This window comes from Giraffa tippelskirchi, chromosome 5, assembly GCF_054371585.1.
Source record: "Giraffa tippelskirchi isolate mGirTip1 chromosome 5, T2T-mGirTip1v1.2.pri, whole genome shotgun sequence".
Taxonomy (NCBI): Eukaryota; Metazoa; Chordata; class Mammalia; order Artiodactyla; family Giraffidae; genus Giraffa; species Giraffa tippelskirchi.
In genome coordinates this window covers 159,334,510-159,359,573 of record NC_137279.1, presented here as the reverse complement: position 1 = coordinate 159,359,573, position 25,064 = coordinate 159,334,510, and the positions used below count along the sequence as shown (strand labels likewise).

Here is a 25,064-nt window from a genome sequence, read left to right as displayed (position 1 = left end):
GAAGATAGGATGGGTAGGGAATCTCCAACTTGTAACTATGTGGAGCATGAAATGCCATAGCTGACTCATTGAAAAAGACCCTGATGCTGGGAAAGATTGAGGGCAGGAGAAGGTGGAGACAGAGGATGAGATGATTGGATTGCATCATTGACTTAATGAACAAGAGTTTGAGCAAACTCCGAAAGATAGTGAAGGACCAGGAAGCCTGGCATGATGCAGTCCATGGGATCACAAGGAGTCGGACATGACTGATCAACTGAACAACGACAACAACAACAGAATCCTGACAGTGGGGTGTCTGTATTTACCCTGAAATGAAAGGAAATCTCCTCAAAAGTCGTGAGACTTTATTGTTGGCTCAGGAACAAGATTATTTTGTATGGCATTTTCCTTGTGTCTATCCTTCACTCTCTCTGGCTGTAAATTTTCACTTAACAAGTGACCATTTGGAATACATTAGAGAACTCATCATTTCTTTTCTCCTCAATTATCCATATAATTTTTTACTCCATTCTCCCATTTTTTTCTAAATTGAAGAAATCACTTGTGTCCAAGCCTTTTAAATTACCTGAACTTCTTTATGACGTGATAATTCTTTGGGGGGTCCTTTTAGCTCATTTTAAATGGTTGCATATAGAACAAGAAGGATACACCTCAGAAGCTGTATTAACTTTCATTTTATTCTCTCCATCATAAAAATGATTTTAAAACATTTTTATTCACTGAAAATGTTAAAAGTCAAAATAGTCTGAATGTTTTACCTTTTTGTATTGTTGAGTGTGTTAATCATAATAAATTACTTTAGAATGAACCCTAATGGGTTTTACCATTATGACACAAATCTAGGGTGAATACAGTATCTTGAACTAACTCCTCCTATCACACAGCATGTGTTGATAGCCACAAAACAGGATGGTCCTTTGACTGTGGGATTAATCTATCCAATCACAGCCTTTATTTAGCATCACAGTTGGAGATGGTCTCATATAAAGTCTAGCTGAAATGGCCCTAGAGTGGTCCTGTTCTCGCTTGGGGGGCGGCGGGTAGAGACTGGGACAGTGCTCTGCATCTAGAAGCTGAGCATCTGGGCGTAAATCTGCTGGTGGTAGGTGACTTGCAAAACAGAGTGCTGGTCCTCAGCTTTCGTTTTGTGCTTGAGAAGTGGCACTGCAGTTCATGCCGACAACATTAGTCTGACAGCCACGACTGGTGTTCTATTCCCCACACTGAGACCTGGGTGTAGAAGGGAATCTGAAGACCCAAATGTAGAGAGAACAGCCAAGACGACAGCTAGCATGTTATTTAGGCTGGAGAAAAATGTTTACCTACCATTAATAAGCTCTGTTTTAAACCAGCCTGTGATTGGTTTGTAGCAGTAATGGGAACTTTTTTCAGAAGTCGGCACCTGGGTGAAATAGTACACTGAAAGAAGGAAGGGTTTTGGCTAGCTGAGTGCAAATCCTGGCTCCTCCACGTACTAATCTTGTGGCCTCTCACCCTCTCTGGGACTTTGCTCGCTCAGATATCCTCCCACCAAGGCACGGCCTTCTGCCCATCTGCTGGACACTTCCATCAGTAGGCCAGGATGCTTTACTGTCTCCCACTGCTTCCCCCCTTCTCCCTAAAGCTACTACCCTAATTGTCTGCTTCCCTTTACAGACTAACTTCATGAGAATTGACTATACCAATTGTCCTGCTTCTTCCCTTCCTGTTGATTTTTGCAGGCCATTCTAACCCATCTTCCATGCTCCTCACTCTCACAGAGCTTGTTTATTCTCATTATGCTTGACCTCTCAACAGCACTCACCTCACTCCATCACAACTGTCTTCTTGAAATACTTCTCTTAGTTTCTGTAAAACTGCACTTTACTATGAGTGAAATGCCTCTACCTAGTTACCTACTTTGACACCGATGTTAGTAGCTCAGAGGTCTCCCCTTGATGTCAAGACTTATTGAATTTTAAATAATTATGTGTGTTAGCCACATACCTTTGATTAAGTGAGGTATTTCTGCATTGTCATATAGACCAGGCTTGGAGTATATCAATGACTCTTAAAAGAAGAATTGTGATCCTTTCTGCTAATGTCTGCAGGAGGCTATTGAGAAAACAAGGTGTTGAATAGGGAAGAGGCCTGTTGTATATATTAATGTGTATATTTGCTGTTTTAGAGCTTATCATCTTTGGATCATTATCTATTAGAAGACTTCTAAGTCTGTGTGATATTTTTCTTTTGGAGGTTCTGTGTTAGAATTACTGGTAATATATTCAGTATGTTTAATAAAATCCTAACTGATTCCTACTAAGGCCAAGTAAAACTTTTGGTATATAAGACAAGATGATTCTTAGTACTGTACTTCAGAGTCATTTTAATATTTTGCATATTCTTTTGCAGCTGATAATCACTTTTCTCTGAATATTTTCTTTGGATATCAGAAAGTTCAACTATAACTATATTTTGTTGCCTTAAATAGGACACTGTTTTTATAGTGTACAAGGGAAACTACAGGAAGGAGTGTGATATTTAACAAAATAATACAAGCTTTAGAACCTGAGAGACCTGGGTCAGATGATCACTTAATGGCTGTATGATCTTTTAATTTTTATTTTATATTGCAATGTGATTGATTAACAATGATGTGCTAGTTATAGGTATACAGAAAAGAATGGCTGTATGATCTTGAGCAAGTTGCTTGATATCCTTGATACCTACTTTCTGGACACTAAGTTATAGGTAGGTAGGATAATAATACCTACCATTCTGAGATGCAGACATAAGGATTTGTAAGTACAGGGTACATAGTAGGTACTCTGTCATTTGTGGCTTTTATTATTCTCAGCCTGATTTTTGGAAATGATCAATATGTAGGAATTTGATGACATCTTTTTAGCTGCCTCGTGGCTCTCTTGAGGCTCCTCAGTGGATGAAGACTTCTAATAGCCTTTAGGTTTAGTATAATAGTTGTTCTGGTAAAGCAGTAAAGATAGGTTGTTGGGAATTCGGTCATGATAGCAAACAGAGTCAAACATGAACAACTGAACTTAAGCAGCATTTTGAGGTCCTCTCTAACCGGCTTATATGTTGGATTTTAAAATGAAAGTGCAAAGTTTGTTGGTTTCCAGAGCTTCTCACAAACAGATTGTGAGTCTAAATGAACAGTATTAAAACTAACCTTTCTTTCCTATTTTTTTGGCCGAGCCATGTGGCATGTGGGATCTAGTTCCCTGACCAGGGATCAAACCCTTTCCCCCTGCAGTAGGACCACAAAATCTTAACTACTGGACCTCTAGGGAAGTCCCCTAACTTTTCTGTTCTCGACTTTAATACTTTGAAGAAAGAAACATATACCAGTTAAATCTTCTCTGACAACTGGAACTACATCACCCAAACTCCAACGACAGACAAGATAAAGTTCTGCTCTCTTGAACAACATTAAAGAGGGATAAGTTTCACAGGACAGTTGGATTTTTGACTAAGTACTCTAACAAATTAAGCACTAACCCTGACTTTTTACCTCCTTTTAAAAATCTAGCATGTTGTTCTATTGTCAATGGAATAATTATAGGTTATTGTGATCTCTCCTTCTTCCCCCTTTTCCACTAATGTTGTAGCTCCTTGACTCAAAAATATCTCATTTTAGAAGCTTTCTCAAGCAAACCACATCATTATTGTACTTTCTTCTCATTCCTGTAGTATTTGCTTCTTGTCACTATAAAATTCTTGGTCAAAGTGTGTGGTAATCTCATGACTCAGGAGAGAGGGGGAGTTAATATTGATTATGATTTTTCCCCTGTGTATTCTTTTTTTATTTCAGGTTGCAGCAAAAAGTTATCCCCCAAAACTCTTGATTTGTTATAAGAGACCTCAAGAATTATTTTGAGTTTCTTCATATCATTTGATCACATTTTATTATTGTTATTTCTTGAAATAATCAGGAGAAAATAGAAATTTTCCAAAGTGTTTACACCACTAGAAATAACTTTAAACTTCTTTCCTAAGAAGATGTCTTACCATTTTCTCTGGATGAGTGTAGGCTAATGGAAAACTTCATTTCTAGAAGAGACTTATTAAAAATATTGAAAACTTCTGGATTTCTAGAGATTAGTTAGTACATAGTAGGCATCTTTAATGGGCTTCCCAGGTGGCGCTAATGGTCAAGAAACCACTTGCCAATGCAGGAGATGTAAGAGATGAGGTTTCAATCCCTGGGTCGGAAGATCCCCTGGAGGAGGGCATGGAAACCCTCCAGTATTCTTGACTGGAGAGTCCCACAGACAGAGGGGCCTGGCTGGCTACAGTCCATGAGGTCGCAAAGAGTCAGACATGACTGAAACGACTTAGCACCAGGCATCTTTAATATATGCATTACTAGGGTCAACAAGTCTTATATTTTAATATCATGTTAGTCTGCTATTGCTGTATAACAAATTACCACAAACTTAGCTTAAAGCATCACACATTTATTATCTCACAGTTTCCATGGGTCAAGAGTCTGAGCACTGCTTAGCTGGTTCCTTTACTCAGGGACTCATAAGACTGCAATCAAAATTTTGTCCAGGCCAAATTCCTTTCTGTAGCTTAGGGTTTTCTTCGGTGTGGCGAGGGGACGTATTTTTTTTTTAATTGCTTTGCAATGTTGTGTTAGTTTCTCCTGTGCAATGGAGTGAATCAGCTGTAATGTATACATAGATCCCTCCCTCTTGAACTTCCTACCCACACTGCCCATTCCACCTCGCCTAGGTCATCACAGAGTCCTGAGATGAGCTTCCTGTGCTTTATAACAGCTTTCCATTTGCTATCTATTTTTTACACCTGGTATTTTATATACATCAATCCCAACACATGATTATTGGCAGAATTCTATTCCTTGCAGCTTTAAGACCTAACCTAAAGCCTAACCTAACCTAAAGCCCTGTCAGTCACAGCCCTGCTTAGCCCCTTGAGGTCCCTACAGTTCCTTACCGTGTGGCCCTCTCACAGGTCCCTTTACTGTGTGGCAGCTAATTTCTTCAAAGTAAGCCGGAGACTCTTTCTGACTTCTACTCCTTCTTTTGAAGGACTCACCTGATAAAGTCAGGCTCACCCAGGATAATAATGCTTTACTAACTCAAAATCATCTGATTAGGGACCTTAATTACAGTCACAAAAGTTCCTTCCCCCTTGCAGTATAACAATTTAATCACAGAATGTCATCCATTTCATTCACAGGTACCAGCCATATTCAAGGGGAGAGTATTATACAAAGTATGCACCCCAGGGGAACTTTGATCCTTTCTTAGAATTCTGACTACCACAAGTATTAATGACAATGTTTTTGTCCTGTACTTTCACTCATAACTGCCTCCAGAGAACAGAGTCACTGAAAGATTAGAATTTCATATACACTTGCCCATGTACACTGAACACTATTTGAAATGACTCAGGTAGCTTAGAAAAATGGCTGAGTGGAGAGAAATTCAGAAAGTCTAGCTGTTAGAAAACCAATGGCAAGCCAAAAATGCTTTTTTTTTTCTTTTTTGTTTTTATGGCATTGTTTTAGTTTCTGCCATGCAACAACACAAATCAACCATAATTATATTAATATATATATGTCCTCCCTCTTGAACCTCCCTCCCCTCTCCCCATCCCACCCCTCTAGGTTGTCACAGAGCACAACCTACTTTCTCCATTCATCGCACTCTCTCCCTCCCCAACTGTGTCCACAAGTCCATTCTCTACATCTGTGTCTCCATTCCTTCCCTGAAAATAAGTTTATAAGTGCTGCCTGTCTAGATTCCATTTATATGTATTAACATATGATATTTTTTTTTTCTTTCTGACTTACTTCACTCTGTATAACAGGCTCTAGGTTCATCCAACAAATTCATCTCCTCTTCTGTTCACCACCATTGGGTTTTTACAGCAATCAGTAGGAGGGAGTGTGAAACAAAATGAAGTGGAGTGAAAGTTTCTCAGTCGTGTCTGACTCTTTGCGACCCCTTGGACTGTACAGTCCATGGAATTCTCCAGGCCAGAATATTGAAGTTGATAGTGGTTCCCTTCTCCAGGGGCTCTTCCCAACCCAGGGATTGAACCCAGGTTTCCCACATTGCAAGCATTATCCGAAATTTGTTTCCCATTCTATTCAGTTCAGTTCAGTTCAGTTGCTCAGTTCTGTCCAACTCTTTGTGACCTCATGAACTGCAGCACACCAGGCCTCCCTGTCCATCACCAACTCCGGGAGCCTACCCAAACTCACGTCCTTCGAGTCGGTGATGCCATCCAACCATCTCATCTTCTGTCATCCCCTTCTCCTCCTGCTCTCAATCTTTCCCAGCATCAGGGTCTTTTCAAATGAGTCAGCTCTTTGCATGAGGTAGCCAAAGTATTGGAGTTTCAGTTTTAACATCAGTCCTTCCAGTGAACACCCAGGACTGATCTCCTTTAGCATGGACTGGTTGGATCTCCTTGCAGTTCAAGGGACTCTCAAGAGTCTTCTCCAACACCACAGTTCAAAAGCATCAGTTCTTCGGTGCTCAGCTTTCTTTATAGTCCAACTCTAACATCCATACAAGACTACTGGAAAAACCATAGCCTTGACTAGATGGACCTTAGTTGACAAAGTAATGTCTCTGCTTTTTAATATGCTGTCTAGGTTGGTCATAACTTTCCTTCCAAGGAGTAAGTGTCTTTTAATTTCATGGCTGCAATCACCATCTGCAGTGATTTTGGAGCCCAAAAAAATAAAGTCAGCCACTGTTTCCATTGTTTCCCCATCTATTTACCATGAAGTGATGGGACCAGATGCCATGATCTTAGTTTTCTGAATGTTGAGCTTTAAGCCAACTTTTTCACTCTCCTCTTTCACTTTCATCAAGAGGCTCTTTAGTTCTTCTTCACTTTCTGCCATAAGGGTGGTGTCATCTGCATATCTGACGTTATTGATATTTCTCCCGGCAATTTTGATTCCAGCTTGTGCTTCCTCCAGCCCAGTGTTTCTCATGATGTACTCTGCATATAAGTTAAATAAGCAGGGTGACAATATACAGCCTTGACGTACTCCTTTTCCTATTTGGAACCAGTCTGTTGTTCCATGTCCAGTTCTAACTGTTGCTTCCTGACCTGCATACAGATCTCTCAAGAGGCAGGTCAGGTGGTCTAGTATTCCCATCTCTTTCAGAATTTTCCACAGTTTATTGTGATCCACACAGTCAAAGGCTTTGGCATAGTCAATAAAGCAGAACTAGATGTTTTTCTGGAACTCTTGCTTTTTCGATGATCCAGCAGATGTTGGCAATTTGATCTCTGGTTCCTCTGCCTTTTCTAAAACCAGCTAGACTTCTTCTTTTTTACATATCAAAAAGAACTTTGAAGTAATATTTTGTTTGTTCCAGAAAAATGTGTAGCATTACTTCATAATCTTTTTTTAAAAATCTGATACTTCTAAAAAATATATTGAAATGAAAGTTTGACTCATTAAGAGAAAGCCAATCAGTCATTCATCTGTGCAGTAATTGTGTAACAGTTGTATAGCTATTTGGTAAAAGAAATTTTAACAAGGAGTTTATTTTTAACATACCATACAGAAACCAAATTTGATTTCAGAAAGAAAAACTAGGATTAATGTTGTCTAGGTTTAAATAGAAAGCAGCTGACTAGCATTTTGAAACTTCATTTGGTCAATTAAGTATACAGAGCAAATTAACCAAAACATACATTATGCATATGGAGAAAATATTAAAGTATATAATAAGGAAAAGTGCTCAATATGAGTCTTTAAAAATTGAAAACACAAAGTAATTTTGAGATTCATGACAGTCTTGGGGTTCATATTACTTGGCTGTGATAAATTTATAAGATTATACAGAGTTTGGCTTGTTCTTCTTGTACACACAGTATTTCTTCTCAGTTTAACCCTTTTAAAGAGGATTTGAATTTTGATCATTTTGAATCCATTTACCACCTTCATCATCTTGATGTGTATTATCTAAATATAATTTCCCTCCCCCTTTTAAAAGTGGAACTGATGGGTTTAAAGCATGTCAGCATTTCTGCCCTATTTAGAATGGCATGGGTTGGAAAACATGAACTTTTCAAAGAAATGACAGCTTTTCCTTCAGTCTAATCATTTGCTTTGTTTAATAAGATTAGTTGGGATACTGCATTTCATCAATTCCATCATCTGAAAAAAATCCTGCCATCTTAAAAGTTTTGACATTTTCATTTTCTATTCTATTTCTGCTCTATGACACATAGTTCAGGCATTTGGCTGAGTTTAAATCAGTGGACTGGTTGGAAGCCTAAAAATTTGTTTGCACAGATGAAGTCTGAATGAATTGGGAGATTTGTTTACATTTGGAGCTTTGTATTTCTTTCCTTTCATTTTTAAATTTGAAATCTCTTCTCATGATGATACCTTAGGTTAGGTTACTTGCAGTGAACGTTAATCCAAAATCTCAATTCATCCTAATGATGTTAGGACATTGGCATGGCATGACTTTGGTTACTGATTCAGCGAGCAAACAAATATAGCTAAAGTCACTTAGTGACTTGTTTCTAATTCAGGTCACATAGATATTGATCTAGAATGGATCTGATCTCGATTTGTCTAGTGTGTGTGAAAATCACACGTCACTTCTTGTTGTCCTTATGTCTGTCTATGCAAGTTTACTTACAGTTTGCAGTTTGTTTCTTTCCTGGGGCCAAAACCCCAAATTTGGCTCTGTCCAGGCATCTCTTAGTAAAGCCACAGATAAAGCTGAGAACTGTAAAAGTATTAATAGTTTACATATTTTTCAGGCCACTTGGTATGTTCGAGACTGTTTGTCAGATAGCCTGAAAATAGAGGCAGGCAAAGCAGGCCTGGTCTCTGTTCTTACAGAATCTGTAGTCACACTTGAAGGTTGTCTTGTAGAATCTCATTAAGGAAATCTGTGGTCAGAAATAAGGACATGTTTAGACATAGGCCAAACTAGCTAAGTTTCTGAACAGATCTATACTTACAAACTGCTTAGAATAGTAATGATACTTAGCATCTACTTGATAATAGTTACACGCTAGCATCATTATTATTTTTATTATTTATTTTTCCAGGTCACCCAAATAATTCTCTGGCCATAGACAAAGCATAATACATATAGATATATAAGTGAAATGAGATTTGGTTCTTTGACATGAAATCAGACCAATTTTGTACTGCAAATTTAAAAGAGCCCAAATTTGTCCTCTGGTGTGGAGACTAGGGATAATTTCCTTTATTTTTACATCCAAGTTTTCATGGTTTTAATTGGCACCCTACCAAACTGATAGATGCCTCTAGTTGTGTGTGTCAGTGTGGTTGCTGAGAACATTACACATGCAGTAATTACAGGGGACCATTTTTGCATGATTTTCTTCCTAGAGCATTTGCTATGCTAGAAATGCTATGAAAAGCTTAGACTATAGTACAAATACTATTTTTAAAAACAAACTTTTATTATATTTTCTTAAAATAAAGTAATACATGTTTGTCATAGAAAAAACAAGCAGAAAAAAGCAGGGATAATCACTCAAATCCGACATGCAAAGAGAATGCTATTATAGTTTATGCATATTTCTTTGCAGTTCTTTCTCTGTACATAGAAATACATTTTAAAATGGCATCACAGTGTAATATCCATTTTGTAATGGCTTGCTATGTCTTTATCCCATGTCATTAAATACCTTTCCATTGTCATTATTCTTTTACAATATTATTTGCATTGGCTATGACATCTTTAACCATTTAATTTTTATTTTTTAACTTTTACCTTTTCTTTTTTTCTATTATAAATTATTCACTGGGTGAACAACTGAGTTACCATTGTTGAGGGTTTTTTAAATGTTAAAATAGCTAAATTGTATAAAATGTGCCTTGGCGCTGAAGTAAGGTAGCGGGCAAGATGAGATGATTGCATACGAATCCTCATATGCTTCTATAGCCCTCTCTATGAATGGTCCCAGAGGCCTCTGGCCAAGACAGCTACTTTCAGGAAGCACTGGGAAAGTGGTGTTCCATAATTAGACAAGATCAGTAACCCTCAAACGGGCTGTGATTTAGGAGAGTAAGTTAAAATCAACTATATGCTGACATCAGCATATAGTTACCTGTTTGTTTCTATGACAAATTCAAACCAATTCAAAATAACTTTTCCATTCACAGGTAGATTTCTTTTTTTAATTCTTTTAAGTTTGATCTTTTAGGTTGCATAAGCTGTGTTCCGTGATTTAAGTGTGCTTATCCATTCATCCTTCCTGCCAGGAATGCCATCTCCAACCACACTGAAGAAGTCTGAGAAGTCTGGTTTCAGCAGCCCCTCCCCTTCACAGACCTCCTCCCTGGGAACGGCATTTACACAGCATCACCGACCCGTCATTACAGGACCCAGAGGTGAGCTGCTCCATTGGCACCCTTGATTGTGCTTAGTTCATGACCTTGGAACGAGAGTAGTAAAATGAGAGACAACAAGGACTCCCCCAGAGTAGTCCTGAAGGAAGTGAGTGTTCCAGTTTCTTATCCTTGGGTACTGCTTTGGAATTGTAGGGACCCAAGAGATTTGGTATCAAACCCTGATTCTTAACCTCTTTCTTTGCTGGTGGGATGTTGCAAAGAGGTGGGAGGTAATTTGAATTAACCAAAATCAAATCTGTCTTAAGGGCTTCCCTGGTGGCTTAGACGGTAAAGAATCTGCCTGCTATGTGGGAGACCTGGGTTCGATCCCTGAGTTGGGAAGATCCACTGGAGAAGGGGCTACCCACTCCAGTATTCTTGCCTGGAGAATTCCATGGACAGAGGAGCCTTGTGGGCACAGTCCATGGGGTCGCAAAGAGTTGGACACTATTGAGCGGCTAACACTTCCTTATCTTAGCAATTGTATGAGAGGGGCACTTGTGTGTCTGTGTGTGCGTTTGTGTGTGTGTGTTAGGTGAGTTTATTTTTGTGTAATAGCTTATTTTCATTCTCTCACCCCTGCTGATTCCCCTCTCCTTGAAACCTGATTTCAATATGTGGCATTTTGCATTGAGGTTGTTTACATCACCGTGTTGACGAGCTGTCTTCATTCACTCCTTTTGAAGTGGTAGATAGTTTGTCTGGTTTTCATTGCAATGTTTTCATTATTTTTGTCTCATGTGCTTTTAACTTTATTATTAAAATGTGTCCACAAGAAATATGATTTGTATTTCACATTAAAGACAAGCTTCAAACCTCAAGAGAATGTCAGCAAATCACTTAACTTGATCTTGTTGCAAGATGAAAATATTTATTAGTTTGTTTATGAAACTCCCACAGTAGGAGTATGAATAATTGTAACCACATTTGCTTTCTTCCATCAGATTTTTGTTTAGGTAAGTTTGTGATCTACCAGCTGCTATCATAAAACATCCTAGAAAGTTATGGTCTCTTGTCTACTTTGACACACGCCTGGAGAAACTGGTATTTCTTGCATTAATCTCAATGTGAGTCCCACAAATCTGAATCCCTTTATGAATACTCTGTGTACATCTCAGGGAAATACAGCCGTTTAGACGGCTGGCCAGTGTACCTGTGTAGAAATCACCTTAAAGAAAATAAGTATTTTGACTATTATATGAAGCATTGTCTCTATCCACAGTTATGAAAGCTCACTTGCTCCATCTTTAAAGATCTTGTGATCATTGATAGAACTTTCTTAAGTGTCCTAATTATTTCACTTGTGTATAAGAGTGAAAAATATGTGCATTTCCCCCCCTAATTTGAAAACCTTGCAGCTGAATGGGATTATGTGCTCCCAGAATGAATCTCTTTGAATGGGGCAGTGTGATGATATTATTCTCATTGTCAGCATTCCTTAAGCATTGAAACTGTGGTGGGAAGTAAGAGATATGAAGATTTAGTCAGAAGATTTTTGGTCTTAGGGAGATAAGGCATGTATGTTTCTCATCTTTTTATGATCAGGTTGACATGTTCTAAATGCTACATGGATCTTAAAAGCAGAGGTTTCTGTAGGACCTCAGAAGAGGGAACTATGGAGGTTCCTTCATCCATTAATCATGTATTTACTGAGTGCTTGTCACTGGGCAGACACTGGGAATTAAGTGGTTCCTGTCCTCATAGAGCGTATTGTCCAGTACAGAAAAATAAGCATTTAGAATATGTTGTGGAGTGCACAGTTACTTTTCACTTTATATCACCTAAAGAACCTTCAAAGGGTAGATATTGTCAAAGTCAAATCTTAAAAGTCACTTAGATGAATGAAGGGCATTCCAAGCAAAGAAAAGACTCCTTGTACACCAGGGCAGTAAGGATTAGGAAGCAGCAATGCCAGCAATCAGGGTAGTTTGTTAAGTTGCCTCTTACCATTTCTACTTATCTTCTGAGTTTTTTAAAGTCATCTCCACTAAAATGGGGACTGTAGTTTTAGAAAAGGCAGAGGAATCAGAGATCAAATTGCCAACATCCACTGGATCATCGAAAAAGCAAGAGAGTTCCAGAAAAGCATCTATTTCTGCTTTATTGACTATGCCAAAATCTTTGACTGTGTGGATCACAATAAACTGTGGAAAATTCTGAAAGAGATGGGAATACCAGAGCATCTGACCTGTCTCTTGAGAAACCTGTATGCAGGTCAGGAAGCAACAGTTAGAACTGGACATGGAACAACAGACTGGTTCCAAATAGGAAAAGGAGTACGTCAAGGCTATATATTGTCACCCTGCTTAATTAACTTATATGCAGAGTACATCATGAGAAACGCTGGGCTGGAAGAAACACAAGCTGGAATCAAGATTGCCGGAAGAAATATCAATAACCTCACATATGCAGATGACACCACCCTTATGGCAGAAAGTGAAGAAGAACTAAAGAGCCTCTTGATGAAAGTGAAAGAGGAGAGTGAAAAAGTTGGCTTAAAGCTCAACGTTCAGAAAACTAAGATCATGGCATCTGGTCCCATCACTTCATGGGAAGTAGATGGGAAAACAATGGAAACAGTGGCTGATTTTATTTTTTTGGGCTCCAAAATCACTGCAGATGATGATTGCAGCCATGAAATTAAAAGACGCTTACTCCTTGGCAGGAAGGTTATGACCAACCTAGATAGCATATTTAAAAGCAGAGACATTACTTTGCCAACAAAGGTCTGTCTAGTCAGGGCTATGGTTTTTCCAGTGGTCATGTATGGATGTGAGAGTTGGATGGTGAAGAAAGCTGAGCACCGAAGAACTGATGCTTTTGAACTGTGGTGTTGGAGAAGACTCTTGAGAGTCCCTTGGACTGCAAGGAGTTCCAACCAGTCCATCCTAAAGGAGATCAATCCTGGGTGTTCATTGGAAGGACTGATGTTGAAGCTGAAACTCCAATACTTTGGCTACCTCATGCAAAGAGCTGACTCATTTGAAAAGACCCTAATGCTGGGAAGGATTGGGGGCAGGAGGAAAAGGGGATGACAGAGGATGAGATGGTTGGATGGCATCACCGACTCGATGGACATGGGTTTGGGTAAACTCTGGGAGTTGGTGATGGACAGGGAGGCCTGGGGTGCTGCAATTCATGGGGACGCAAAGTGTCAGACACGACTGAGCTACTGAACTGAACTGAACTGAGTACTGCTGAAGGAATTTTTTTTCTCCCAACATCACATTGTTACATAGAAATTGCAGTAAAACAATATTTGTAGAGACTCTGAGGGATATAAAGCAATGTGCATATGTTATCATTTATTCAGTAAATACTGAATGCTTTCTATATGTCTTGCCTTAAAACCATAGATCTAGAAATGATTCTAGCACTTACCCATAAGTGCCATTATTGGGAGCTTCTTCATGCTAAACAATTAATCACATTTGCTAAAATGATCCACACTGGGTTGAACCAGAAGGGACCATATTATTCTGCAGAACTGTAAGTTTTGGTCTTCTATTCATACTCATGGAATTGTTTATAAGGAAAAGAGAAAGATGCTCAATTTAAAAATTATGGAAGAGTTATGGAATTCCAAGAATTTTTTCACCAGAGTTCAATATGGTTCACAGCATCCTCAGTTCTCCTTTCTGGGAAATCTACTCAGGAACCCATTCTTATTACATCCTGACCAAATTAGTGGTCTGGTGAAGGGAAGTGGGGGAGTTGGAATGAAATACTTCAGCGGCATCTTTGTGGTCAGCATGACAGAGTTGAGATAGGTTAACATAAGACTGTTATGATTATATTCTTTGCAACCAAAGATGGAGAAGCTCTATACAGTCAGCAAAAACAAGACCCGGAGCTGACTGTGGCTCAGACCATGAACTCCTTATTGCCAAATTCAGACTTAAATTGAAGAAAGTAGGGAAAACCACTAGACCATTGAGGTATGACCTAAATCAAATCCCTTATGATTATACAGTGGACGTGAGAAATAGATTTAAGGGACTAGATCTGATAGACAGAGTGCCTGATGAACTATGGACGGAGGTTCTTGACATTCTACAGGAGACAGGGATCAAGACCATCCCCTTGGGAAAGAAATGCAAAAAAGCAAAGTGGCTGTCTGAGGAGGCCTTACAAATAGCTGGGAAAAGAAGAGAAGCGAAAAGCAAAAGAAAAAAGGAAAGATATTCCCATTTGAATGCAGAGTTCCAAAGAATAGCAAGGAGAGATGAGAAAGCCTTCTTCAACGATCAATGCAAAGAAATAGAGGAAAACAACAGAATAGTAAAGACTAGAGGTCTCTTCAAGAAAGTTAGAGATACCAAGGAAATATTTCATACAATGATGGGCTCAATAAAGGACAGAAATGGTATGGACCTAACAGAAGCAGAAGATATTAAGAAGAGGTGGCAAGAAAACACAGAAGAACTGTACAAAAAAGATCTTCATGACCCAGACAATCACGATGGTGTGATCACTCACCTAGAGCCAAACATCCTGGAATGTGAAGTCAAGTGGGCCTTAGAAAGTATCACTACGAACAAAGCTAGTGGAGGTGATGGAATTCCAGTTGAGCTATTTCAAATCCTGAAAGATGATGCTGTGAAAGTGCTGCAGTCAATATGCCAGCAAATTTGGAAAACTCAGCAGTGGCTACAAGACTGGAAAAGGTCAGTTTTCATCCCAATCCCAAAGAAAGGCAATGCCAAAGAATGCTCAAACTACCGCACAATTGCATTCATCTCACATGCTAGTAAAGTAATGCTCAAAATTCTCCAAGCCAGGCTTCAGCAATACATGAACCGTGAACTTCCAGATGTTCAAGCTGGTTTTAGAAAAGGCAGAGGAACCAGATCAAATTGCCAACATCTGCTGGATCATTGAAAAAGCAAGAGAGTTCCAGGAAAGCATCTCTTTCTGTTTTATTGACTATGCCAAAGCCTTTGACTGTGTGGATCACAATAAACTGTGGAAAATTCTTCAAGAGATGGGCATACCAGACCAGCTGGCCTGCCTCTTGAGAGCTCTGTATGCAGATCAGGAAGCAACAGTTAGAACTGGACATGGAACACCAGACTGTTTCCAAATAGGAAAAGGAGTACGTCAAGGCTATATATTGTCACCCTGCTTATTTAACTTATATGCACAGTACATCATGCAAAATGCTGGGCTGGATCAAGTACAAGCTGGAATCAAGATTGCCGGGAGAAATATAAATAACCTCAGATATGCAGATGACACCACCCTTATGGCAGAAAGTGAAGAAGAACTAAAAAGCCTCTTGATGAAAGTGAAGAGGAGAGTGAAAAAGCTGGCTTAAAGCTCAGCATTCAGAAAACTAGGGTCATGGCATCTGGTCCCATCACTTCATGGTAAATAGATGGGGAAACATTGGAAATGGTGTCAGACTTTATTTTTTTGGGCTCCAAAATCACTGCAGATGGTGATTGCAGCCATGAAATTAAAAGATGCTTACTCCTTGGAAGGAAAGTTATGACCAACGTAGATAGCATATTTAAAAGCAGAGACATTACTTTGCCAACAAAGGTCTGTCTAGTCAAGGCTATGGTTTTTCCAGTGGTCATGTACGGATGTGAGAGTTGGACTATGAAGAAAGCTGAGCGCTGAAGAATTGATGCTTTTGAACTGTGGAGAAGACTCTTTGAGAGTCCCTTGAACTGCAAGGAGATCCAACCAGTCCATCCTAAAGGAGATCAGTCCTGGGTGTTCATTGGAAGGACTGATATTGAAGCTGAAACCCCAATACTTTGACCACCTGATGCGAAGAGTTGACTCATTGGAAAAGACCCTGATGCTGGGAAGGATTAGGGGCAGGAGAAGAAGGGGACGACAGAGGATGAGATGGCAGGATGGCATCACCGACTCGATGGATGTGAGTTTGGGTAGACTCCGGGAGTTGGTGATGGACAGGGAGACCTGGGATGCTGCGATTCATGGGGTTGCAAAGAGTCAGACACGACTGAGTGACTGAACTAACTGAACTGAGCATAAGACCCTGTTGGGCTAAGACCTTTTTAAAGGTTGGTGTTTAGACACTTGTTATTTAAGACATACTTGCTATAGGTATCATATTCCCTCTTATCCTTCTATGAACTGGTTGGAAATCTAATGCTTGGAATGACATCACATCTGGAACTAATAGTTGATGTTTTAGGAAGATGAGGCTGGATTTAAAAAAGGAGAGTCTGGCAGAGGGAGCCAGTGTAGAATAAATGTGGCATGTACATTAAGGAGAATTCAACCTCACATGTTCTTTTTATTGGAAGGAGAGACTTGGCTTCCCTGGTGACTCAGATGGTAAAGAATCCATCTGCAGTGCAGGAGACCCAGGCTCGATCCCTGGGTCAGGCAGATCCTCTGGAGAAGGAAATGGGAAGCCCATTCCTGTATTCTTGCCTGAGAACCCCATGGACAGAGGAACCTGGCGGGCTACAGTCCATGGAGTTAAAAAGAGACATACACGACTGAGCGACTAACACTTTCACTGTCTCTTACTACAATCTGAAATGGTAAATTATTAGAGAATCCAAACAGATGATCAGACTTCAAAAAGGCCAGGAAGAACAGAAAGGTGTGTCCTTTATCAGGATCCTGTGGCACTGGGGAGGCTGTTAACTGCAGTCTTATTCAGAGTCACATGGTATAGTCACCTCTGGTTAGCACCTATATCATAAGGCACCTAGACGTCTGCTGCCTTCCTTAAAATTCCTCATGGGAATACCTTGACTAGACAAACACCAGTCAGTAGACAGTAGCTGTGTAATATACCCCAGTGCCCAGGCCAGAGGTTGTATGCTAACAGAGCTACAGAACAGCCAATCCACCTCAAATTTCAATGAATTCACCAAATTCATTGAAAAGAAGCAATGTTCCTATTTTTTCACTGCAAAAATCAGCTATGATTGGAAATTTTGTGGCCACGTTTTACAGAGGAAACCTCTCTTTGATGATTGCAAAGCTGAGGCAGAAAAAATAGAGCCTTGAGGGGAGTGGGTAAGTGCAGAAGCTAGGATTGGAGGTCGAATGAACTGGTGTTTGAATCCCATTTCCACCACTTTTACCAGCTGTGTGAACCTGGCACATAGCTTTGCTTCTCTGAGCCATGGGTTCCTCATCTATAAATTGAAGATCTAATCTCAACCTCAGAGAATTATATTATCTTAGGAGTAGATGAAATCATCTACTTACGGGCATGATCAGGTCATGCAAACAATTAAGTCACCCATTTTCATCAGGGGTTTGAAAATCTCATGCTGTCATGCTGTCCTCCTGCCTTTGCCTGTCCACACACTGCCCATTCCAAGACCAATTCAGGTACCACTTTCTACCTGAAACCTGCTCAGCTCCAACCAGGCTGCCTTCATCCCACAGTCTGCAGACTCTGGGAGCCTCTCATGTCACGTCTTCACACCCCCTACACCAACTTGGTCTTACTTTGTCAGTTCATGTACATGTCTTTTTCTTTCTCTAGAACAAAACTCTGTGAGGAAGGATCTCTAATAAATACTTTTTGATATCTTCATCTTTTCTCACACCTTGGATTTTGTGCTCAGATTTTACTTGAATGAATAAAAAGTATTCAAGCTGTGCATAAAAGGTACATAAGAGATATTCATCCCACCCCTGAAACTGATGGATTCTCACTGCTTCAGAAGGACTAAGGGTGACGTATGACAATAGTTTATATGCCACTTCTTTGTAAGGAATGTCCAAGATGAGGAAGAACCATGGCCTTTCATGCAAAGAAAGCTTTTGCAAGATTATGAAGTAAAGTTTATTAAAAGCTATGGTGTTTCTTAGTTGATGCTATTCTAATCTTCTAATCTAAAATTGGAATCTAATTTTCCAATTTACCTTGTGAAGGTAGGGACATGTAGTTTCTTAAAATTAATCCCCTCTCTGATAGTGCTGTTGTTTATGGCTTTGATAAATCATTTAACTTTGTGACCTCTGTTTAGCCATCTGTATCATGAGGGATAATGCTTTGCCACCTTGTGGCTCAGATGGTAAAGAATCTGCCTGCAATGTAGGAGGCTCAGGTTTGATCCCAGGTTGGAAAGACTCCCTGAAAAAGGGAATAGCTGCCTACTCCAGGATTCTTGCCTGGAGAATTCTATGGACAGAGGAACCTGGTGTGTTATAGTCCATAGTATCCCAAAGAGTCAGATATGACTGAGTAACTAACACTTATGTAGTTAAAATTAGGTGAAGAGGTTAAAGGCTGTGGAATGCCCTACTGAGTGAGGAAGAGATTAAGTTTCTGTAAGGGTGTTTGTTACGTCATTATATGTTATCACAGTTACTGTGCACTTTAAACTGAAAGATTGGACTTTCAAAGACTTTCTTTTAGCAGTACTTAAAATTGCAACCATGATAAAGTATTTAATCATGACAATTCATCTTCTTCATGATAATGAAGAAAAAATTTTTTTTTCTTCCCTTTGCCTTTTTAAGAGTTGTAGGTTTGTCTGATGATTTAAAAGGGCCTAACTCTATTTGAGGATTATTTGGAGTACTCATCAGAGATATTTTAGAATTTCTTAAGAGTTGTCTTCTCGAAACTTATGTGTCTGTCTTAAGTCTTTGCTATTTTCAAAAACAAGGTAATGATGATACTTAATGTAAATGCTTAGCACAAGGTAAAGCAACACTGTGCTTTAGGGATCAAGAGGCAGTAAGGAACCTGCACGATACACGTTGTAAAGCAGGGGTTGAGAGTAATTGACAACTAAGCACCAATTGAGCTTCGTCTAGAGCCCTAGACTTTCCAAATAGTGCTCTTGGAGTCTTCTGGTTTAATTCTTTTCCTGGATCCCTTAAGAATGTGTTTGGCTGTAAGTAACTGGAAATCTAAAACAAACATGTGGAGTTTCCCTGGTGGTTCAATGGTAAAGAATCTGCCTACCAATTCAAGAGACATGAGTTCAATCCCTGATCTGGGAAGATCCCACATGCCCTGGAACAACTAAGTCTATGGACCACGACTATTGAGGCTTGCTCTAGAGCCCAGGAACCACAACTACTGAGCCTGCATGCCCTAGAGTGAGTGCTCTGCAACACCAAAAGCCACCACAATGAGAAGCCTGCATACCACAACTAGAGAGTAGCCCCTGCTCACCACAACTAGAGAAAAAGTCCTCACAGCAACAAAGACCCATCACATCCATAAATAAATAAATAAAATTTAAAAAGTAGAAACCAAATATGTGATTCAGAACTGTCATGGTGGCACCTAAGTGCAGTCAAGGATTGAGATGTCTTCTCTTATCCATGCTTTTGTGGATTGTTCTCATCCTCATGCTGTGACCTCATGGTCACAATGTAGCCACTGCCCTCCTGCCATGCATCTGCATTCCAAGCATTTTAAAGAAGGGAGCAGACAAGAGCCAAAAGTGCCCGCCGGGTCATTTTGCCACCTTTCATAGAATCTTACTTAGCGTGATCAAAACTATGTCTCTTGATCACCTCTAGCTGCAAGGGAGGCTGGAAAATCTAAGTATTTGACTGAGCACATTGCTGCTCTGTGTAAAATTGGGGTTTTATAAGTAGGTAAATAGAAGAAAAATATTCTGGCTAGCAGTCAATAACATAGTTACCATTACTCAGAGAAATGTGAAATCTGAGTTGGCCAGAGCCAAGACTAGAAATCTAGCCTCCAGTGCTAAGCCTTTTTCAACATATTTCTACCTTTTTCTCCACTACTGGGAGAAATCAACTGCATTTATTTCAACAGTTAGTTTGTTTTCACAATTTTTATTAGTCAAGGACATGACATAGCCATTTAGATCTTTCGATAAGTATGACACAACTCTTATTATCACATTGAGTTTTTTTTTTTGTAATAGCAGCCATAAACAGATCATTTGACCTTTTTTTATGAGCCCATGAATCCTTGCTACTGGTAGATGCAGGGTTTCTGGTAGGTGCGAGTCATTTCAAAGATAGCTTTTGAGGTCAGTTTGACTTTTTTTTAATATTGAAATTAGTGTGCAGACTCCCATTACTGTCTAGGGGCCTATTAACTTTCCCACAAATATTTATCAAGTACTTACAGGGTACAAGGTGCTCTGCTACTTGCTAAATAGAGTGGGGAATAAAGCTTGAATTCTGGCCTTGACTTGCTTACTTCCTAGTAGATGGCAGACAAGAAGGCCAGCCTTGTATTACTGTGATGAGTACTCCCAGGGTGCTGCCAAGATCAGGGTCCACCTGATAGAACTACCGTGGCAGTTGACACTGGGCGAGTCCAAGCAAGTGTGACTTACCCCCTCTCAAAGAGAGTACCTCCTAGTTGTAAGCAGGCAAAGCAACAGCAAACAATTGTGCTTTTAGACAACTAAGTACTGAGGAATCCAGACACACAAAATGTGAGCAAATGGCCAAAGCCCCACTTCTTTATGGGTCAAAACCTGTATATATATATATATATATACACATACACACACATACACACACGCACATGAAGGGATTTTAGAAGTCAGATTGCCCTGATTTTGAAGACATGCACAAGTATTAAAACAATAGCCATATAGGCCTAAGATGCATTGTGCAGCTTTCAAAGAATACTGCCAGTTTCTGTTCAGACATTTACATGCTCTATGAACCTTTCTAAATCCAGGATCCTCATGGCCCAATCAAGGATCTTGCCTTTAGTGATGAGACATGTGAGGGTATGAAGTTAATAGTATCTCCCAGTTTGGCTAAAGATAATACACTCCAGAGAATTATGAGAATAAGATAACATTCCAGGAAGTTGAGGTCACCAGGAAAGGTTGGAAGACTGGAGATTTCTAGACAATAATAGAGAAGGAAGGAAGGAGAGGAACAGTGGGAAGGCTCAGTTATCACTAGATGGCAGGGCCATTAGAACAGGGACCATGTCTTTATTCTTCCTCCCGAGATTCAGTATCTCTCAGCCTCATGGATGGCATTATCAAAGCACTTAGTAGGTATTTGTTGAATGAGCATATAGATTTGATTGACAGGAAACAGAAAGTTTGGAAGTAACAGGTAGTTCTTTCCATCCTCCATGTGTGATAATAATACCATATTCAAATGCATGTATTTCACAGCATTTAGGGAGATGCATAGCATAGTGAATAAGTGCTTGATATACACTTGTTGTTGTTGTTTAGTCACTGTCTTGTCTGACTCTCTGTGACCCTATAAACCGATCATGCCAGGCTACTCTGTCCTCCACTATCAGTCCCTGAGTTTGCTCAAATTCTTGTCCTTTGAGTCAGTGATGCTATCTAACCATCTCATCCTCTGCCGACCCCTTCTCTGCCTTTAATCTTTCCCAGTGAGTCAGAAAGTGGCCAAAGTATTGGGCTTCAGCAACAGTCCTTCCAATGAATGTTCAGGACTGATTTCCTTTAGGATTGACTGGTTTGATCTCCCTGCTGTCCCAGCAACTCTTCAAGAGTCTTCTCCAGCACCACAATTTGAAAGTATCAGTTTTTCAATGCTCAGCCTTCTTTATAGTTCAACTCTCACATTCATACATTTACTCAGTTTTAATTAAGAGCTTCTCTTTTCATGGACATTAAGAGAAATGCTGAGCTCAGAATGATTTGATCCTCTTTTTACTGAATATTTGCTGTGGTATTATAAACTGTTTCTGCCCAAATGAAGGACCCTAAAGAAGGAAGAAATCCCTGGTGCTCCATTGCTCTCATGACCTTGGCATCCTTCCTTGGCATACGCCCCCTACCTAAGCAGTTGGTTCATTTGGCTTTCTTGTATCATATCGGCAGACTCCTTTGCCTCTTAGGAAATCTTTTTAACTTAGTTGTAGAACAGGCTGGTGCTCCTTTCAGTGGAGCTGAATCTAATTTGTCTCTCCTGGTTTAGTGCAATTGAATCATCTTAGGAAAATGAGAAGCAATTAAGTACCTGTTGCTAACAAGGTGCTGAAATAATCTGCCAACAGATGCAAAGTGTTTATTTATTATTGGAGTATGTCATTTGAGAAAAACATTACGTTGTCTTTCGACAATCAGAATTGCCAGAAATGACTTTCAAATGCAGATATCACAGACCTAACAAATACCACCTTTGAGGAGCACTGAAAAGAGAGTAAGAGGGCTTGTGAACACTGGGCAAGATTCGCTCAAGTGCTGGTGGCCGGCCTAATGGGAACCGTTGTTGATGGGATTTGGAGGAACTGCATGGTAAAGAGGAAAAGCAGCTTTTTAGCAAAGGCCCTTTAAGTCCTAGTTCAGGAAATTATTAAATTCATTAGCCAGATACTTACAGCCAGCTATTACTACCCAGCCAAAGGAAAAAACAGTTCCAGCAAATGTTTTAAAACTACAACTAAACAAAAGTCAGGAAGCGTGTAATTAAAACTGTACCTTTATTGTATTGTAAAGAGTTTCACTGTGACATGGAAAATATTTAAAGGAGAAGGCTGTTTAGCTAATTTGTCTGCAAGTGAACTGCTTAGTGGAGAAGTCCCCTAAATTAACTGTAAGGCCACCCACCGAGCGAGCCTCATAAAGGGCCGTGGCTGCTCAGCTTGGTTTTGTGTAACCGTTCAATAATTACTAGATAAATGCATAACTAAAAGCTCTATTACACTAATAATTTGTACTGAGATAGATGTGTGGGACACCCTGCTGGGTTAATTTGTCATCCCTGCAGCAAACTTCTAAAGAGAGCCCTTCTGCAGTGCTGTCTGTTAATATGTGGTCCCAAGGAGGACAGGTTAGAGCAGTAAGACCAATTGGCTCCTTAATCTCTTAAAGAAGCAAAATGCACCACCCGCAACCCCACCCCACTCCCCCCCCCCCGCTCCCACCCCCCACCCCCCGCTCCCTGCCCCGGTGAACGCCTGAGAGAAGAATAGGGTGATTGGTGATTAACCACGTGGACCCAGATTGAAATACATTTGCACAAAAGGAGCTGCTCTCCCTTGGAATTTCTTGCCCCTTTCTCCCTTCATCTCTCCCTGGCTCTCTTTCACCCCCACCTCCTTGTCCCCCAACCATAAATCCACACATATAGACACAGTGAAGGCACTGGTTCTGGGCAAAGTTTCTTTGAAATCATGTCATTGATAAGACTTCTGGGTACTGCTTGCACTATAAATCATATAACCAGATAAATCCCGATCAGGTCTTTCTGGTTGAGCTTAATATAATGTTGATTTTATGTTTAGATTCATTCTTTATTTTTCTTTTTTCAGAGTAGAATAAAAAGTCAGTATTGGGCTTATATCTCCTTTTTATGTGGAATGTTTTCTTCTATCACACACACTCACACACTTGCTCTTTTAACTATGAAACTCGCATTTAAGCTTTAATGCAGGGATTTCAACCTCACCGATTGACAGAACCATAAATCATGTTAAAGTTAAGTGAATTACTGTAGCATGGAATTGTAGCTTTAACAATGTTTATGTAGTATCAGCTTATCATCCATGTAGGCAAAGCGGGGTGAGCACTGATACTCGAAATGGGAAGGCACAGTCCTGTTAATGTGGCTGCAGTATCACGCAGAGTCACCCATTTCATGCCACATCCTTTGTATTGTTGAAACAAGTGGATTCAATCACTTACGTGAATGGATGGTTTTTTAAAATGTGTATTTCCGTGGTAAATTTTACATTTATTTCTTAGTATTAAGTGGCAGTTACTTCCTCCCCACCCCAAACAATTCATTCATTCATGTACAAAACACATGTGAGGAACACCAGAGTGGGCAGGTTGTAGTGCAGTAATAAGGGACCTATGAGGCAAGTATCGTGAAAGGAAATAAACGATTTGACGTCTGAAAAATAATTCATATGGGAGCAGAAGAGTGCAATGAAAAGCACATGGGCTGTGGAGTCAGACAGAATAGAATTCAAATGCTGCCCGGCCACTCAGGATCTGCACAAGCTTGTGCCAGTCCCTTGGCCTCTGTTGGCCTCTGTTTTCCCACCTGTACGAAACTTTAAGGTGTTAATAGGAGGAAGTGAAATGACATAAGGAAAGGGCCACGTATGTGATTGCTACTGCTAAGTTGCTTCAGTCGTGTCCGCCTCTGTGCGACCCCATAGCCGGCAGCCCACCAGGCTCCGCCGTCCCTGGGATTCTCCAGGCAAGAATACTGGAGTGGGTTGCCATTTCCTTCTCCAGTGCATGAAAGGGAAAAGTGAAAGTGAAGTCGCTCAGTTGTGTCCGACTCTTAGCGACCCCATGGACTGCAGCCTGCCAGGCTCCTCCGTCCATGGGATTTTCCAGGCAAAAGAGTACTGGAGTGGGGTGCCATCGCCTTCTCCGAATGTGATTAGTATGTTACTAAATGTTAGCTGTCTCAGATTCCCCCCTTCCCCATATCTTTTGCTGTCTTTTTATGTGGTTCTCTCTTTTTTTTAATATTTATTTATTTATTTTAATAAATTTATTTATTTTAGTTGGGGGCTAATTACTTTACAATATTGTAATAGTTTTTGCCATACATTGACATGAATCAGCCATGGGTTTACATGTGTTCCCCTTCCTGGACCCCCCACCCACCTCCCTCCCCATCCCATCCCTCTGGGTCATCCCATTGCCCCGGCCCTGAGCCTTTGTCTCATGCATCGAACATGGAATGGTGTTCTGTTTCACATATGATAATATACATGTTTCAATGCTATTCTCCCAGAACGTCCCACCCTCACCTTCTCCCT

General features: G+C 40.1%; 1 protein-coding gene across 10 annotated transcripts in view; it reads left to right on the top strand.

Moving 5' to 3' along the window:
* The window catches only part of NFIA (nuclear factor I A), a 390,608-nt gene that overhangs the window by 294,166 nt on the left and 71,378 nt on the right, over window positions 1-25,064 (top strand). For 9 of the 10 annotated variants that reach the window (XR_014052708.1, XM_081486641.1, XM_081486647.1 and 6 more), the window contains one exon: window positions 10,259-10,387. The exons of the other annotated variant lie outside the window; for it this stretch is intronic. Coding sequence is in view for 8 of the 9 variants with exons in the window: in XM_081486641.1 (XP_081342767.1) it covers window positions 10,259-10,387 (129 nt within the window). In the remaining variant the exon portion in view is untranslated. The remainder of the gene's footprint in view (window positions 1-10,258; window positions 10,388-25,064) is intronic. 10 annotated transcript variants of the gene reach the window in all.